Genomic DNA, 20,403 nt, shown 5'->3' on the forward strand with positions numbered 1-20,403 from the left:
TGTTTATACTCATAATGCACCCAGTAGCGCTGTTTATACACATAATGCCACCAGTACTGCTGTTTATACACATAATGCCACCAGTACTGCTGTTTATACACATAATGCCACCAGTACTTCTGTTTATACACATAATGCCACCAGTACTGCTGTTTATACACATAATGCGGATTCAGTATCGAATCCCGGCGGTCGGGATCCCGGCGTTCAGAATCCCGACGCCGGAATCCCGACAGCCGAAATGCCGACAAGGGGGGGACGTGGATCGCCCCCCCCTTGCGGGCTCGCTGCGCTCGCCACGCAGCGGGCCCGGTGCCTCGCTACGCTCGGCGCACTAATTTATTCTCCCTCCAGGGGTGTCGTGGACACCCCAGGAGGGAGAAAGTGTCGGCATTTCGGCGGTCGGGATTCCGGCGTCGGGATTCTGAACGCCGGGATCCCGACCGCCGGGATCTTAACTGCATCCCCATAAGGCCACCAGTAGCGCTGTTTATACACATAATGCCACCAGTACTGCTGTTTATACACATAATGCCACCAGTACTGCTGTTTATACACATAATGCCACCAGTACTGCTGTTTATACACATAATGCCACCAGTACTGCTGTTTATACACATAATGCACCCAGTACCGCTGTTTAATTGGGCGCCATATAAATAAACGAACTACATAAACGAACATAAACAAATAAGCAAAACAGTGACACATTTGAACACAGTAGAGGACAAGTACTTTTACCAGAAAAAGTTTGCTTTTGTAGCTATCACAATGAAATGACAGATTTAACCCCCTCTCCCCCCCCCCCATTTTCAGACCTTTATTGTAGGTAAAAATAAACAAACTTTTTGTTATGAATTAGAATTACTTTTATTTACAAAAACAAATAACTACAGAATATATATATAAAAAAGTTTAGAAATTAATATTTTTCATATTTCTTCTGTTATTGCATGGACTCTCGTATTAGCCCCCAAATATAATCCCCCACCATAATTTTATTGTATTTTATTGTATTGTTCAATGTGGGTTATTCTAGTTGACACGCAAGGCTGAAAATTTGCAGCCTTGCGAGTCCACCAAACCCCATCTTGCGAATGGTGTCCTGGCCGCCACCTATTCGAAACGTGTTTGCACGCACTGGCTGCGAATGGTCGCCGAGCATCAAGTGATGTGGAACATGGACGCAGATCTAAGGTTGCTCAGAGCAAGTGGGCGGGCAGCTGACATCCGGTGATGTCCTGTGCGAACACGGCACTGCGGATGGACCTGAATAAGGTCCTAAAACCTGCATTTGGCGCTGGTACATCCTTCTGCAGGGGTTCCCGTCACCTCTAGTGGACAGCCTGCATTCCAGAGTATATACAGTAAATTGTTTTTTTGGTACTTGTTTTCTAGCATGGCGCCCAGGATATTCAGTCGTATGGTATCGAATGCATTGTATCGCATCGCATGCCATATGTCCACATGCGATGCGATCCGATGCGATTTTTAATTGTATAAGCACCCTAATGGGTACTTACAATGTTAAATGCACCCCCACTATGAACGTCAACCCGGAGCGCGGTGAGTGCAGCAGCCCGCGAGGGGCGGCGGTACGTGTCCTCCGACCTTTTCATACCCCCACTATCCACGTCGGCTTGGAGGTGATCTTATACAGTGTGGCGAGCACAGCGAGCCACTGAGCCCGAAGCGAGGCGAGCGCAGCGAGGCGAGGGGACGCGTTTTACTTTACATGTATTCCACGATAGTATACGATTTAAAATTGTATGACATCGGCTGACATCGTGCAACATCACATCGTATACCATCGTATTGCTTATGGTATGCGATGTGATGGGCGCCGTGCTAGGAAACATGTACCGTTGGTTTTCTTAGGCAATATTCATCAGATCCAAGTAATTGCATTACTTAGCAGTTCTGATCTCCGGGGGATAGTGCCCGGAATACACAATGGAGACTAACCTGCACAATGCAACTGAGATCATTACTCTGCGATACAGACAAATGATGCAAACACGCGGCAACAATTGTTCATATGCAGGAAATAAATAGCCCTTCAGACGCCGCACAGGGAGCGTTCCCTGACAACAAGGGAGACAATGCAATCATGTGCAAATGTATCACACGTGGAATAGGACGAAAGGCCATGTTCCCTCTTATGTCACTAAACTCTATCTGCTATGTCATGTTACATATATAAATATATATATATATCTATATAAACTGTATAAAAGTTAAAATCATCAATAACCAGAGGAAAGCACTGAGGGCCTGATTCAGTAAGGCTCGCTAAGCAGCGGTCGTTTGCTGCTTAGGGAGCCCCTTAACGCCACCTTTCCCTGACCCAACCCCCGCCCTCAGACCAAGCCCCCTACTGCCAAATCCCCTTGGCAACATGCGAGGGGATGTGTACGAGAACACAGCCCCTCGCATGGTCGCCGACCATTGAATGATTTCTCTCCCCTTTGGAAATAAAAGTTAGACCACACTGACATTTATTTCCTCCGCTGACGTCGTTAGAGGTCAGCCGCCGGCCAGCATCAGGCATTGGCTTGCCCGTAAAGCCTGGGTGTCCCCCTGCTCCAGCACCGTTTCCGCCCCCGACCCTTCCTTCCTGCAACGAACAGCCCTGGGAATGTGCCGGGTTTGCACATGTGCAGAAATGCGCATGCGCAAACCCAAACCATTGGGACTGGGGCCAAATTCGTACTACAGCGAGTGATCCTGAATTGGACCCTAAATCTTCAAAGTCGCCACTTTTACACCTTTTTTTAATTAGGTCTAATTTTGCTTTTTCAAGAGAAGTTTGGCTCAAGATCATCCATAATCTTAAGGGTGTTGTGGCAAATCCCAGCATTGTGTACAGCGAATGGTCCTTCAGTACATGCCATCAGGGCCGTAACCAGTAGTATGCCAGGGTCCTGAGGGCAGCCCCACTGCACCTACATTTGTTTTGCCTGTAAAGCTGCCCGGCATCTCCTAAGGGCAGCGCCGTATCTCCTAGCGCCAGCTGCCCCGCCCCTACTGTGTGACATCATGATGCTGTGTGCTTCAGCGCTGAAGGCAAAATAGTAGAAAGGGCTCTTTTATGTTGTGGAAGAAAATGCTGAGTCTGAGGGCCGTCTTGGATTTTCATTGGCTCTCCCATATCCTCAACAATATATTCCAGTGACGTTTTTCACCTATGGGTTACAGTACTGCAGCCCCCCGCAGGTAAAATCCGCCACTGTGCTCAGCCTTAGTAAAGCCAGATACAGGCTGTGAACCTGCACTGGTTCACTGTGACTGGCAGTGACTTCCTATTGGTAGTCTGACCTGCCAGTCACCTGCAGTAAGGCAGTCCCATTGTTAGGTGTTCCCTCCCTCCGGGACTGCCAGTAGGGATGGCCATCGTTGCCTTTGCCATCGATGGTTGCCATCAATGGCAAAAGTGCAACTGGCCATCAATAGTGTAGAAATATTCATTGGATGACCATCGATGTTTTTACATATCGATGGTCATGCATTTTCTTTGATTGATTGGTCTGTGGGCCAATCAAAATATGGGGGCGGAGCTTCACGGGTGCCGGGGGGTAGAGCTATGCTCCATATCCTGGCACCTTGGGGAAAAAGCAAAAACGAAACTATTAGTTTATTTTTGACACTGATGGTGGGAAACCATCTGGTTCTCCCCCATAGATGTCAAAACTATTCAAGATCGGCCAACAACCATTGATGATTTCTAATCATCGATGGTCGATGGCCATCCCTAACTGCCTGTCCAGGCTGCTATGGGCAGAGAACTGGCTTCCTGTACAAACCGACCATCACTTTTATGCATACAATATGCCGAAATGAACCACTTTGGTGGTATAGGTAAAGTTTCACGTTATCAGCGCACTGAATCGTTGTGGCTAGCTGCTGCACTAACGGATGACTGTCTCCGCCAATTGATTTCACTATATTGTTTTATAGTGCTGCGCTCTGCCTAATTGTGTGGGTTTTATATTATCATATATCTGAAAGCAAAGTATACACAGGATTCCTTAAATAATTGTACATTTTACTGGTAGTTTTGTTGTGTACAGTGGCACAATAATTTCTAACTGATAACAGGGTTCTGTGTGCACTACAACCACGGGTCAGTTGGAGAAAATACAAAACAGTAAAAAAAAACGTAAAAAAATAATTGCAAAATACAAGAAATATATACGAAATGAAAATAAGGGGGTGGAAATATAATTAAAATTAAACTACACTTTCCAATGTCTCCTGTGACATGTTTTTGTGATTGTCCTTGAGTATGGTAATGTTTGACCAAAAACTGATTGAGTGCCGTCCCGCTGTTACAATTCGTCTAGGAAAGTTTATTCTTTCTTTAATAATTTAAATTCTTCAGGTACCTCTTTAATCCATTGGTGGTCAGGGGAAAAGTTTTCTGACAAGGGTACTGATGGGAGCTGTGCTTAATGGCCCCGGCACTACTGAGATGCGTGCCGGGGGACCTGTCAAGGCGGTGATCGGCCACCGTAATGGGCCTGTGGAGAACCTGGAAAGACGGGCCGCAGTAACCACCTATAGACAGAGAGCGACGCATCCAGGCACCACAGCACAGAGATGGTGTCAATCACACAGTCCTCTGTGGCCATTAGGCACAGCTCTCATGGGAGGTATGATCTGGTGACGGATTCCTCATACACGTTCCTGAGGCACGCATACCTCCCAACTTTTGAAGTTGGGAGGTCGTGACGTTCGCGCGGCTTCGCCGCGCGCGCTCCCGAAAAGGGGCGTGGCCTCGAGAAAAGGGGGTGTGGCCTCACGGGGTGACGCGAACTCCGGCCACGCCCCCGTTTTCGCCGCTCGTCGGCGCTGAATAGATGCTGTGCGCATGCGCACAGCGTCTATTCTCGGCAAGCTGGGGGGGCTCCCAACTGTCCCCCCCACCGCGGGACAATGGCGGCCCCGGGCGGGACGCGGGAACGTCCCCGAATATCGGGACGTTCCCGCGGAAATCGTGACAGTTGGGAGGTATGGGCACGGTTTACTACACAAGGTTATGTTTGGCCTTGGAATGCAAACATACCTTGTGCAGCTTCTCATGTGACGATAATGCCTGAACTTTGTGCATACGTTACAATGTGACACTCGGCACAGCAGTATGTAGATGTAGCAAGACTGACTATTTATTGTCATTATATTTAACCAGTTCTATGATCCAGTCATAACAGCTATTTATACACTGGACCAGTCACTTAAACCGCACTGAGGCTCCCTGACGGTTACAGCTGTACAATATATGACTACGGGGCCAATTCAGCCCCCAGCTCCATCACCATCCTCAGCCCAAGCACTGTCCTCAGACTCCAACCCCATCACCATCCTCAGCCCAAGCACTGTCCTCAGACCCCAACCCCAACACCATCCTCAGCCCAAGCACTGTCCTCAGACCCCAACCCCATCACCATCCTCAGCCCAAGCACTGTCCTCAGACCCCAGCCCCAACATCATCCTCAGGCCAAGCACTGTCCTCAGACCCCAACCCCAACACCATCCTCAGGCCAAGCACTGTCCTCAGACCCCAACCCCATCACCATCATCAGCCCAATTACTGTCCTAAGACCCCAGCCCATCATCATCCTCAGACCCCAGCCCCATCACCATCCTCAGCCCAAGCACTGTCCTCAGACCCCAATCCCATCACCATCCTCAGCCCAATTACTGTAATCAGTCCCCAGCCCATCATCATCCTCAGACCCCGGCCCCATCACCATCCTCAGCTCAAGCACTGTCCTCAGATCCCAGCCCCAATACCATCCTCAGCCCAATTACTGTCCTCAGGCCCCAGCCCCATCACCATCCTCAGACCCCAGCCCCATCACCATCCTCAGCCCAAGCACTGTCCTCAGACTCCAACCCCATCACCATCCTCAGCCCTATTACTGTCCTCAGGCCCCAGCCCATCATCATCCTCAGACCCCGGCCCCATCACCATCCTCAGCCCAATTACTGTCCTCAGGCCCCAGCCCCATCACCATCCTCAGACCCCAGCCCCATCAAAATCCTCAGCCCAAGCACTGTCCTCAGACCCAAACCCCATCACCATCCTCAGCCCAATTACTGTCCTCAGTCCCAAGCCCATCATCATCCTCAGCTCAAGCACTGTCCTCAGATCCCAGCCCCATGACCATCCTCAGCGCAAGCACTGTCCTCAGACCCCAGCCCCACCAGCATCCTCAGCCTTAGCACTGTCCTCAGACCCCAGCCCATCATCATCCTCAGACCCCAGCCCCATCATCATCCTCAGACCCCAGCCCTAACACCATCCTCAGCCGAAGCACTGTCCTCAGCCCCCAGCCCATCACCATCCTCAGCCCAATTACTGTCCTCAGTCCCCAGCCCATCATCATCCTCAGACCCCAATCCCATCACCATCCTCAGCCCAATTACTGTCCTCAGGCCCCAGCCCAATCAACATTCTCAGCCCAATTACTGTCCTCAGGCCCTAGCCCAATCACCATCCTCAGCGCAAGCACTGTCCTTAGACCCCAGCCCCACCACCATCCTCAGCCTTAGCACTGTCCTCAGACCCCAGCCCCATCACCATCTTCAGACCCCAGCCTCATCACCATCCTCAGCCCAATTACTGTCCGCAGACCCCAACCCCATCCTAAGCCCAAGCACTGTCCTCAGACCCCAGACCCTCACCATCTTTAGCTACAGACCAATCACTTTCCTTAGCCCCCAGCCTCATCAACTTGCTCATCCCCCAGCTCCATCACTTTACTTTACCCCCAGCTCTATCACTTTCCTCAGTCTCATTATTTCCATCTCAGCCTGCCTCAGCACAGATCGATGGAAAAATGTATGGTGACATGACCTGTGGTGTCACTTGGTGCATGCTCAGCCTGGGCCTCATCTGGGAAGAGTCCAGCACTGGCCGGGCCAGGCTACAAGGGAGCTGCGCTGTGGGTAAGGGTCCTGGCAGCGGCCTGCATGGTGCCCTTTGAGACCACCTGTTCCTGGCCAGCTGAGTTGGGATTATAATTCCTAGCACACCCTGTTAATTTTTACTTGGGTGCACTTTGAATTTAGCTATTCTCATTGTGATGTTGAATGTTTCGTATGTAGGTCAATGTGATGCTTAATGTAGTATATGGGGGTCGATGGGATGCTCATAAATTGTATTGCTCTCTGTATTGGATACCTGTCACTACAGCTGTAGACAGATGGAATGTTCTTTCAGAACTGCTAGGGAAATTGTGGAACCAGTAGGAGACTCCCAGCAGCCCAAAGGTAAAATCCATCAATGGAGACCATTGTAGGTGAACACCATCGATAGCCAGGCACTAGTTTTATTGCGTGCAAATTACCAGGAGACGATGAACATACCGTGGTGCCCAGCTAACTAGAACAATGTAATTTGCCATATTCATACTATATTCTTTATTTTATCATTTGAATGAAAACACAATGGGGCGAGGGTGTGTTAAGAATGTTAAGAATGGGGTTTTACCACAAATTTAGATTAGTGGATTCCGCCCCAGATCACTATTTATAACTAATCTTTTTTTGTTTTATTGAACGGTTACCTAATGGGCCGTACGCATTGGCCAATCCGGCGGGGTGCCATTGTTGGCAAGTGCATACACACTTTGCACTTGCCAATCAATGCCAGTGGGTGATGAGCAATAGAGGGGGGGGGAGCCGGACAACTGGGGCGGAGCGGGACAACTGGGGCAGAGCATACACACTGGGCGATGAACGATATCACTTAGAAGGGCCAAAATGAGTGATATCGGTAATTATATCAGCCAGTGTGTACAGTGCTTCAGTGATGAACAATTGAGATAAAGCCTATTCACTGAGCCCTGGATAGTGAAATAAAGCACCAGCCTATCAGCTCCTGTAAACTTTCAAACACAGCCTGTAACATGGCAGTTAGGAGCTGATTGGGAGGTGCTTTGTCACTCCAGATATAAGTATATATATATATATATATATATATATATATATATATCTCTTATATATTTGGCTACATCTGTCACTCAAAGTGTGTCTTAGGCTGTAACGCTGGGTGGAGCCTCTGACTCACATGACTGACTCACACGACAGAGAACCAGCCCAGTGAGCTCACAGTGCCAAACACCCTCTGCCTCTCCATGTTACACAGCAAAGACACAGCTACTCACCAGACACACCAGGTGAGCGCCCCACACCTCCATACCTCCCAACATGACCCTCTCCAGGAGGGACAGAATGCTCTGTTTGTGGACTTCCATCTTAATTTATGATTGTCATCACCTGTTTTAAACAGGGTAATTGATAAGAAAGGTGTTTAAGCACAGGTGATGGTAATCCATAAATTAAGAAGAAAGTCCAGAAACAGAGCAATGTGTCCCTCCCCCTCCCCCCCATTCACGGCAACCTCACGATTAAATGGCACATGCAAAACACTGACATGGCTATGGTCGACAATGAAAAAGGTTGACATGAGTTTTTGAAGATTTATTTTTCACTTTTTCAATGTTTTCATATTCATTCTCATGTGTCGACATGGACACCAATGAAGTGCCACACTTATGTCAACATTTACATGTGTTGACCTTTCTGTGTTGATTTTTTCTTGTGGCGATTTGCGGCACCCCCCGGCGACCCCCCCTCCCGCGATTCACAGCACACCCCCCCAATTCGCGGCGACTCCCGCGATTTGCGGCCCCACCCCGTGACACCCCCCCTCCTGCGATTCGTGGCACCGCGCGACCCCCCCTCCCACGATTTGTGCCAACCTCCCAGGCCCCCCCTTCCTCGCGGTACCCCCCACCCCCCTCGACCCCCCCTACCGCGATTCCCCCCCCTGTCATTGCGGCAACCCCCCGCCCCTCCCACGATTCACTGCAACCCCCCGCGTCCCCCTCTCCCACGATTCACGGCACCCACACCACCCCCCGCAATTCACGGCATCCACCCACGACCCCTCCTCCCGTGATTCGCGGACACACCTCACCTCCTCCCTCCCCCCCAACCCCGCTCGCGATTCACGGCAACCCCAGGATTAAATGGCACATGCAAAACACTGACACGGCTATGGTCGACAATGAAAAAGGTTGACATGAGTTTTTGAAGATTTATTTTTCTTTTTTGAATGTTTTCATATTCATTCTCATGTGTCGACATGGACACCAATGAAGTGCCACACTTATGTCAACATTTACATGTGTTGACCTTTCTGTGTTGATTTTTTCTTGTAGCAATTTTTTTACAGTGACAACTATGTGCACGTCAACCTACACATCATCAACCAATTCTTTGTATAATATATAACACCTGTTCTGTTTTACTGTAGGTGTTTTAAGTCAGATCTTTTACTGCTACTATTACTGTTTATGTAAATGCATTCTGAATGACAGCAACATCCTACCATCCTTCCTCAAGAATATATAACCAACTAGGTGATTTATCGCGCCCCGTGCCCCCCCCTCCCGCAATTCACGGACCCCCCGCGCACCCCCCCCACGATTCACGCCCCCTCCCACGATTCACGTCACCCCCCGCACAAACCCCCCTCCCGCAATTCGCAACCCCCCATCCCGCAATTCACGCCCCTTCCCACGCTTTGCGGACCCCCGCCCTCTCCCGCGATCCGCGGACACCTGCGCCCCCTCCCTCCCTTGATTCACGGCACCCCCCATGCCCCTGACGCTGTTTTGCCCACATGCCCCTATCATGCCTCATAGCCCAGCCTCCTGCTCTCATGTACCCTAACTCCCACCCAGTAGGAGGAGACACTGACTCCGGGCCACCATCCTGTACTGCCACACTGGACCCTCACCCACTGGCAGAAGCTGCACAGTATCTCCCACCCTCCTCTTTAGTCCCCCTTATGTCCACACACCCCTATCACTACCCAGCCTCCTGTTTTCCTGTGTCGTGACCTCCGCCAGTGGTGAGCCGCTGACTCAAAAACACCCTACTATATTATTGCACACACACCTAAACAACATGCACACACAGCCCCCCCCCCACACCCACAAATGTCACTGTACCATCCACACTATCAATGTACATCTTACTCTGTAACCGCTTTTTAATTAAACAAAACAATACACACCCCCTTCCACATCATATGCTCTCTATTTAACACATTTCACCTATCACTCAAGTTGCAATACAGGCCATCTTTCATACAATTCTAACCATCTTTCTCATATACAAATGTTCACAAATTAAGGGGGTGCTGTGTGAAGAGCGCCCGTAGGGCGCGATGAATCACCTAGTATATATATATCCCTAAGTCCCCACTCTGTATATTATTGTTATGTGATATACTGTATATGACTCAAAGAGAGCAGTAATGATCATGTAGACCACGGGTGTCAAACACAAGGCCCGCGGGCCAAATCCGGCCCGCCAGACCTCGTCATGTGGCCCACGCAGCCGCCGTCAGCCTTCACCTTTTATTCTCGCTTCTTTTTTTGAGATCCTGAGATAGCACAGGGGGCAGTGTGTTCCATGAGATGTATGAGAGCTACCAGAAGCTCTGTGACTCCTACATCATGCCGCACGTCTGACGGCTTGCACTACTACTGCATGGAGTAGCAGCCAATCAGGGCGTGCATCCAGATGGAGTTGTGGAACTTGTGTGACATCACTCTCCCTTCAATCAGCTCACGTAGCCGGAGCTGCGGGGTTGGTGCTGGGAAATGCTGGGACTGGGAAGTCACGCAGCTGGCGATCCGCGCTGGTAGTAGCGGATGGGAGCAATAGAAGTATGTGATTGGTCGCTACTACTGCTGGATTCCATGTGGTAACCGTGTGTGCGAGGCGGCTGACTGGAATAGGTTAGTAGTGTCAAGCTCGGGCTGGCCGCTGTACATGGGGATCTGTCACTGAGGGTGACGTTTACACACCAGGCCTTGCTCTCCTCCTAACTTGACTTCAAGGCCAAACAGTGTTCAGGTCGACTGAGCCACTTAAGACGTGTTAGGATAGTTATGTGACCATTTCCATCTTTCTCAAAATCCAAGCAGCTCATATTAGCCCAATAAGTCATTTTCAGGTCCCCAATCTCCCCTATCAGGAAGCAATATCTTTCCTGAGAACTCTCTCAAGTATTATCCAGGTAACTCCTCCCAAAATCATTTTTCAAAAAATTGTACATTTGAATATCTACTTGTCATTATTCTGACTATGTTTCTGCTTTCAGAGCTCGTTATTACTTACATTATTACAAAAAACAGTAATAATTGAATGCAGTGACAATAATTTATGATAATAAAGTGGACACATAGTCCTACAGATACAACCGGCCCTTTGAGGGTGACCAAACTGCTGATGCGGCCCCCGATGAATTTGAGTTGGACACCCCTGATGTAGACTCTTCAACCTGTGGCCCTCCAGATGTTGTGAAACTACATGCCCCAGCATGCCCTGACAGTTTTGGCATGCTCTTATAGGAAAAAATGTGGCAATGCATGTTGGAACATGTAGTTTCACAACATCTGGAGGGCCACAGGTTGAAGACCCATGAGTGAAAATCTGCTTTCTGGAGTCCCTGCTGCTGGAATACCCAGCTATTACTGGAAGTGACATGAGTGAATTTCCCATTCTCCTTTCCAGCCCATTCTAGCACTGTCATGAGTGACGTTATGTGTTCTGTATTCAGTACAACAACATGTGACGTGCCGTCTCTATGGCAACACAAGCCCTCAACGTCTCCTTGTACGGTACGTAGCGAGCGGCACGTACTTTCCTCGATACTGTAAGCCAAGCCCCACTCCCCCTCTCATTGGCCATCGCCTGCACGCAGTGACGTCAGAGTCTATATATAATGGTAGTGCGGGCAGCAGCGTCATTATTACAACCTTTTACACATACAGAGATAATAAACAGATATTGCCCCAATGCACAGGCATGGCCGATAGCGATAGCTCAGTGTCCGGAGAGACAACTCGACACCCTTCAATGCGCTGCATGCTGAGCCACGAATCAGGCCGAACTCTCGGACTACATCCTGCGCTCTCCTTCCTCGGATTACGCCGGAGTATTCAGGAGTCCCCCGCCCAAGTGACCACCGCCACCTTCTGCTGGAGCGCCGCCGTCACCGGGTGACCTCTGACCCCCACACTGGTATGTGACGTCTTCTGTCATTCCTCTGCTCACTTGGCGAGCCCCATGCTGCTTATGTGGGTATGGGTCGTTGGGACGACACAATTTACATTGACATGCATTGGGTCGACCATTTGAAGGTTGAAAGGGCTTAAGTCGACACCTAAAATAGGTAGACATGGCTAAGGTCGAGAGGGTGGAAGGTTGACACAAGTATTTGGTTGACAGTCAAAAGGTTGACAGTCAAAAGGTTGACATGTTTGTACGTGTTTTGTCCTGATTGTTGACACAGTTGACATGGACACCGTCAAATGTACCACCACCCAGGCCTGGTACCTCGCTGTGCTCGGCACACTATTTTATTCTCCTGCCACATTGTAGTGGATGGTAGGGCATGAAATACCGCCTGTCATGTTGACCATTTGACTGTTGACCTTCCCATTGCCGACCTAATGCTTGTCGACCTTAGCTATTTCTGGTGACCTAAGCCTGGTCGACCCAATGCATGTCAACCTAGTGACTATCCATAGTGTGTGTGTGTGTATGTATATATTTAATATGTATGTGTGTGTTCTTACTGCTACTACATCCCCATCCTCCCTAGGGTGCAGCCTGATAGGAGCTGTTGTCCCCCTTAGTGTGTAAGTAGCCTGTCATTGGTGGGATATGGTCGAATTATCGACCACACTTTGGTCGACAGGGTTCTAGGTCAACATGGATGAAGGTCGACAGGTGTCAAGGTCGACATGGTTTTAGGTCGACAAATGTGTTAGGTCGACATGGTTTTTTTTCACTGGTTTTTGAGCCGACATATGCCGACAGGCGGTATTTCATGCCCTACCATCCACTATGGCGTGATGGGAGAATAAAATAGTGTGCCAAGATCAAAGCATAGCGAGAGGCTGCGGTTGACTTCCGACTGTGTCGACGTTCGGGTAAAAAAACAGTGAAAAAACCCATGTCGACCTAAGTGTGGTCGATTTAATATGATCCACACCCGTCATTGGTGATCATGTGATGCTGGGTCACTCTTGTCTTAGTTGAATGCCTTGCCCCTATGTGTGGGTTGTGACTGGCAGTGTGCCCATTGTGCTAATAGGAAGGAAGCATCCAGTCTATTGTCCTGGTACTATTATATTCCTCTGTCCCTGACATGGCTATAGGGGATGTAAATGGATTATGTACCACTGTGCCACCAGTCAGGCTGCCATAGTGCTTTTAATAGACATTTGTTCTTTTCTTGGCATTTATGCTTTGATATACCGAGTAAGGTGTATTGCATCCCGTGTTCTATGTTGCTAGTAATCTCCAGCATTCCTGGGTGGGGATGCTGGGAGTTGTAGTATAGACTAAATGATTGTCTAAGCAATATAAATAGCAACAAATCTGCTGTAGATGATAGGTCCTGTAATTACACACGGGCATACACATGGGTGTGTAGCAGGTTTAGTTTCATGATGTCACACTCGCTCAGTCTCTTACTATTTTTTTTCTTAATTGTATGAAGACGTTTAGCAGTCGGCTCCTGTTTTAATTAGATATTTCCATATGAACACTTTAATTTGCCACATAAATCAGTCGCACACAGTATGGGTTTTCCTGTATCAGCGTATCTGCATCTCATAACTTCCTACAAACTAACAGTTGTGTTCTCTTCAACAGCACTACAGACAGAATGGGGATCTACTACCTCAGTTTTGGCTCCTATTGGAGAAACCTCACATCTCCTCTCGCATACTGGCATAGGGGAACAGCCTTCCAATCTGACCATATGAAAGGCCACCTGGAGATACCAGTTCCTCACACTGATCTGGGCACAGACATGGTCCTCCTCACAATGGCGGCCAGGATTATGCAGGCCATGATTTCCTTGGTGAAGAGTCGCCTGAACAGAAGAGCTTGGTATTGGAAGATGTTCTCTGGCAGCTGGATGAGCAGGGCTGTCCATACGGTGCTGTGGTTGTGCTGGAAAGCTTTAGACCTGCTACTGGTCATGGAGATGATCGGCGTGTATACCAACAGGAACCGGTCACAACACAAGCTGCAGTGTGACACACCACATACAATGAACGCCATCTCTATAAAGTATCACTGGGACTATCCGGCTGAGCCGGTCAAAGAGGTCGTTCCAGAAGAGGAAGAACGGCCTAGCAATACATTAACTGTGGAAAAGTTTCAGGACAATACAAAAATGGACGTAGACAGTGACTTCAAACTATTCTCCAACATGGACAGAATGGTCAGCAGAGCGATACTGTTGCCATCCTGTACAAATCAGGTCATCCTCTCCATGATCTGCATACCATCAGAGGATGAGGAGTCTCTACTCCCATCCGGAGAGTCTGACTTTGAGGGTGGTGATGAAGTGGAGAAAGATTCTTCCCTTAAAGATATGTCTGTGGACAGTGGTGTTCAAGAGCCCTCAGCTCAAGAGTCCAAAGATGGCCAAGACAGTGAGGAGGAAAGCGATTGGTCGGAGGATGATGAGGACTCTTGGGATGAAGATAGTGATGTGGACTGCGTTAAAGAGACTGAGGACTTATGGTCATCTTTCTGCAGAAGTGATGACCCATACAACCCTTTTTCTTTTGCTATGCCCACTCGAATGTCTAATCAACAGGGTGAGAAGCTGAAGAAAGAGGTGCCTGTTGGGAGTCTGGAGAAACAGAAGGGTCCTGGTGGTCAAGACTGTACCAAGTGTTCTGATGTCTTCAAAGTAACATGTGACTCTGCTGGTCAAAAGCGTACGGCTAGGAGGCCGGTCCTCTCCAGCTTTAGGTCTTCTCACAAGTGTTTCCTGAAGGATGAAGATCTGGAACGTTCCCAAGAAATAAAGGAACAAGGAAAAGAACCTTTTAAGAAAGTAAGTAGGCTTAAAAATGAAGTATTCTACAGTAATTCATGTTGGCTAAAGCTGGAAGGGAACGGGGTCTCTGGTACCACCGTATACAGTTGTGTAATGGAAATATGGTGATATTAATCGTTGACATTCGTCTTTTGGAATAATTTGTAAATGTGACCCTACCTGTCATTTAATACATGGAAATGTAAAAAGGAGTGAAATATAAATGCTAGCATCTTAAGGTGCTGAAAACCTGCAAAAAGCCTCAGGAGTGTCCTGATATTTTTACCTGGCCAAACGTACTGTGCTTAAAATTTAACTTCTACCCTCCAAGGTGATTCCCCTCTGACACTCTGTCTAAAGCTGTCACCAGACGCAGAGTACTATATCATTTCACGCAGTTGCATAAGGTCCCCTGTGGTATGTGATGCCACATTCTGTAACGATCATGTGATCAGTAGATGCAGATCTGTCATAGGAAGTCGGGGATAAGTGATGTCATCTGTACCGGTCACGTGACTGCTGTATCATTATTCCATGCAAGACTTCTGTAACAAATAAACTTAATTAGAATTTGGATGAGTAATTTCTATTTATAGAACATGAATATATGACTGTTTTGATAGGATGTTGCGTAACCAATAGTGACTTCTGTTGTTGGTTCTGACTGTAGTATTTTCTTTTTATTTGTAGGTGCGTTTCTCCTCCGCAGTCACTGTGCACCCTATAGTTGTCTGGGACTATGCTCACAGAATGGCCCGCAAAGGACCATGGGAAGAATACGCACGGGATCGCAACCGCTTCCAGAGACGCATTGCGGATACGGAGGCTGCGATTGGCTACTGCTTGGAACCTGGCCACAAAGAAAGGATGTGGACCAGACTCCAAAGCCAGATACACTGAATGTTACATGGCATGGACTATATGAGGGACTTGTTAACCCTTTATGGAACATTACTCCAGAAATACGGAACCTGTTTACAGATGATCTACACCCTTAGTCCTTTAGATGTATGTTTTAAACCAGTGATGGCTAACCTTGACACTCCAGCTGTTGTTGAACTACACATCCCATGCCCTGCTACAGTTTTACTTTTTGGCCATGTTAAACTGACGCAGGGCATGCTGGGATGTGTAGTTCAACAACAGCTGGAGTGTCAAGGTTAGCCATCACTGTTGTAAACTGTGATACCTCCCGCTCCGTAGTGTCATTTATGCACTGTTGTGTCATACTTGATCACCCCATACTACTGTCAGTGTTACTTTGTTAGGTCTCTAGGTCCCAGGTGCACTTGCTTTGCAGGAGTAACACCAGTAATGTATTGATTTTTATAAGCCACACCTCTGTGCTATAAATCTACCTGACCAATCAGACTGACACTTGCAGGAAGTGGCTCTTATGATCACTACATCAGGCTGAGGTGAAGCTCGCTCTAGTGATCACTTGCCATGCCCACACCTACCTCCAACAAGGGCTCTGCTGTATGGGCCGGCTCCAGTATTCAACGAATCAGGGGCTCGCTGCCCCTGACTGGCGAATTCGAGCTCCTGCGGCGGACGCCGCAGGGAGCCTGAGGACGGTGGCAGGCAGGGAGATGGAAGTCTACCTGCCTGCCCCAGAACGTTTGTGGGGGGGAGGTGGGCTCCCCGGGAGCCAGGCAGCACAGGCTGCCCCCCCGGGGGTGCCAGCAGGGGACCGGGTATATTCACTACACCCGATCATGCATATGTAATGATCGGGTGCAGTGAATATATGAATATCTAATGAGCGGCTCGGCTCCGGCCCCCTGCTGGCTGGTCTGTGTAAAAAAAAAATATATATATATATATTTTTTTAAATTAAATATATATTCATGTGCTTACAGCACATTAATAAAAATAGCATGCCCCTCCTCAGAATAAAATTCCAGATTTTTTGACACCAATTGTAAAAAACAAAACACTTGATTTTAAAAGTTCACATTCCACTTCACCATAAAAAGATAGCGATTGCTACTCGGTGAATCATGGCGAAAAAAACCTTGAAATGTATTCGCCATCTGGTCATTGAATAGGGTGATTCACCGTTTTAGTCAGAAATTCGCCTTACAGCACAAAATCGCCATAAAAACCTGGCGAATCAGCCTCATTGAATACCGCCCATTGTGTGCGAAAGGACCGTGTACGATCCTAGGTGCCTGAGTGGCCAGTGGTTCCCTGGCAGGAAGTTGGCGAGGTATCGCACGAGAGGCTGCATACGATACCTCGGCCAAGTGTATAAAGGCCTAAAGATTCCTCGTGAGCGAACAGAGATCTATCATACTAGGAAATCTGCTTACACTTTTTACACAACACAAAGGGTGCTATTCAATTGTTATATGGCACCTGATCTCCTGTTTAAAGGGACGGGAAGATCGTGGGACAATATTGAATTGGTCTATTTTTTGAGTGCATATGGACCACATTATGGTCAGGTGTAGCTATGCGTTCATTCATTTCAGCTCAACACCCCCGGGTATAGTAAGCTGAAATGCTGGTGAATAACCGTTGAATACTGCCCCCAAAATCTTCTAGATATTGATTGAAACCTACTTAAGGCCGTAACTACTGTGTAAGCTGAAGTGCGCTTGGACAGCACCCGCCGCGCACTTTCAATTTATAACTTGATAAAACCTACAACTTTACTATACTACGTCTATACTGTAGTGCACTGATAGGGGATGGAATTGGCTACTGGCTTGTTTGCAGTGTTTACTTGTGAGGAAACCTTTTATTGACCAATTACGCCTAGAAGTTTGGTATACTAACATCATACATCCGTTCAGTCTAGTTTGAGATATTGGGTACTTATGTAATATCTGGGCTTCCATTTTCTTATGAGACCGCGTCCCCTCGCTGCGCTCGCCACGCTATATAAAATCAACTCCATGCGTAGTTGGATAATAGGGGTATGAAAAAATGGGGTGCATTTAACATGGGAGCCCAGATAATACATAAGTACCAGATATTGTCTCAGTTTTTGGACCAATTATTTATAAATTGTTATTTATATTTTGTATTTTGACCAAAAATAAATTATTTTCATATTTATAAACTCTGAAAGTCTTATTGTGTAATTATTGGTGACTGTTCCTCAGATGAACAGTGCTATAACCTCCAGTAGTGATAGGCATGTAACAGGAAAATGGCGGCTTCCTGACCTGAGGTAATTTTAAATATGGGGTGTGATTAATTACATTGACATAAAAAGGTCCACACATGAAAGACACCAAATCCGTGAATAACTCATTTCTGTGTTGACACCAGTTAGTATGCTACATCACCTCACGTGGCTCGGGACTGGTGCCCATTAAGATCACAGACAGGGAACGGTCAGCCCTCCAGCTGTTAAACTACACATCCCAACATGGGGATGCAGTTTAAATCCCGGCGGTCGGGATCCCGACGTTCAAAATCCCGAACGCCGAAATCCCGACTTTCTCCCCCCCGTGGGTGTCCACGACACCCTCGGAGGGAGAATAAATTAGTGTGCCGAGCGTAGCGAGGCACCAGGCCCGCTGCGTAGCAAGCGCGAGCCCGCAAGGTGGGGCGATCCACGTCTCTCCCCCCCCGTCGGAATTTCGGCGTTCGGGATTCCGGCATCGGGATTTTGAACGCCGGGATCCCGACCGCCGGCTTTTCATGCCGAATCCCCCAACAGGCCCTGCTACAGTTTTGATATTTGGCCATGCTAAAAACTGTCGCAGGGCATGATGGGATGTGTAGTTCAACAGCTGTAGGGCTGAAGGTTCCCATTCCTGATGTTGATGGTAAAATTGGAAAGGAAATCTTTTCATGTTTTGGCTTGTGTTGACTTAAACATTGTCAGCCATCTTGATACCGTAAAGAATGGTGGGTATACTAAAATACAAGCCTGGAACGTGAACTAGGAAGTGTGTACGTTGAAAATGATTTGTAAAAGTTGGGATTGGTTTGACCTGATAATGGCATCCTGAAATGTGATTTTACAACCAGCTGTAATGGCAGTAATGTGCGTGCAGCACTTGATGCTGCCATTAGGTATAATAGCCTGTTTTATTATATGGATAAATAAAAACCATACTGAAACATCATCCGGTGGATAAATGAGTTGGCGCACCCTCTGTAATTACAGGTTGTGACATGGGTGCGGCTACTGACCGCTGGCACATACTGTATTATATATTTACTGCTCCACAAGAGTACACACAGCACTTATCCAATGGACATTAAGGGCCCAGAAAGCACTGTTCCCTTTGTGAGTGTGGAGGCCTGTGACACTGGTATGTTCTGTACTCACTGTGCAGCAATCCATACGACACATAGTAACACCTGAATGCCGCAGTGGGCCGAATTCATCTTGAATTGCTAATCGCTAGATTTGCGAATTCTCAAAGGACTGCACATGTGTACCATATGCAAAGGGCATTAGTGACTGAAAATGCAACGGACAGGAAGCTGGCTATTGGTGCCCATACACTTATTCAATTGGATGCAATAGGACATTGGGTGTCAGAGCGGCCACAGAAATTGTAAAAAACAGATTTAAACACTGGGTGGGCCTCTGTTTGGCTGAGAGCTCTCAGTCAATCAGAGGCCTCCCATTCAGGCATCCACTGTTTTAAACGTTTTTTTTTTTTTATTCTGCTGCTCACCCCCGCCATGCGCCAGTGCTCCTTCAATGGATGCTGCCAGCGCTCCTTGAACCCGCCAAAAGTGCTCCTTCTGATGACCGATTACATTCAAGCAATCTATGCGATCGCTCCTGTAATTCGATATATATTGAGTAGGGATGCCAATCCCGGGGCATTTTTTCAATCCCGGGATTGAAAAATGCTCAATCCCGGGATTGGCATCCGCACCAAAAATGCCATTATTTTCAATAAACCCACACTGGCCGACCCACACATTTACTTATATTAGGGAGCGGGCGGGCGGCCGGGAGTGGGTTTGGAGGTGCACGGTGCCTCCCGGCAAGTGCACCTCCTTAGAAGTCAGCGGGCAGGCGGGTGGTGACTGGTGACGTGTGACCTCTACTGTCACGCTAGGCAGGCCGCACGCCGGGGTCAGGCTACGGGAACAGCCGGGCAGCGTCTGAGCGAGTGCTCAGACGCTGCCCGGCATTAGACTGCGCATGCGCAGTCTAATCCTGAAATCCCGGGATTGGATACTCCAATCCCGGGATTGAAATCCCAGACTTTTTTAGGCCAAATATCGGGATCCCGACGATCCCGGGATTGGCCACACTAATATTGAGTGCAGCTCATAATATCTATCTATTGACACAACAATTGACCGACGAGATTGCACATCACATGGTACACAATGTGCATACAATCATTTAAATTTATCAAACAGATGTGGTAAAGATGGAATGATTGTATGCAATATCTCATAAGTGTGTGGGCTACATAAGACTTAAGCAGCCCATACATGCTGCTATGCGGGCTGTGCGTTCTGTGCTTTGAGGTGCGCGC

General features: G+C 48.1%; 1 protein-coding gene across 1 annotated transcript; it reads left to right on the forward strand.

Annotated features, from left to right (window-relative positions):
* Positions 1 to 11,812: 11,812 nt before the first annotated feature.
* Positions 11,813 to 18,002, forward strand: LOC146042332 (uncharacterized). Its single transcript, XM_083162308.1, has 3 exons — positions 11,813 to 12,108; positions 13,750 to 14,950; positions 15,623 to 18,002. Exons 2-3 carry the CDS (start codon positions 13,763 to 13,765, stop codon positions 15,830 to 15,832), a joined length of 1,398 nt encoding a protein of 465 aa, XP_083018434.1. The 5' UTR covers positions 11,813 to 12,108; positions 13,750 to 13,762; the 3' UTR covers positions 15,833 to 18,002.
* Positions 18,003 to 20,403: the final 2,401 nt, after the last annotated feature.

This window comes from Crinia signifera, chromosome 19 (assembly GCF_055691185.1).
Source record: "Crinia signifera chromosome 19, ASM5569118v1, whole genome shotgun sequence".
Taxonomy (NCBI): Eukaryota; Metazoa; Chordata; class Amphibia; order Anura; family Myobatrachidae; genus Crinia; species Crinia signifera.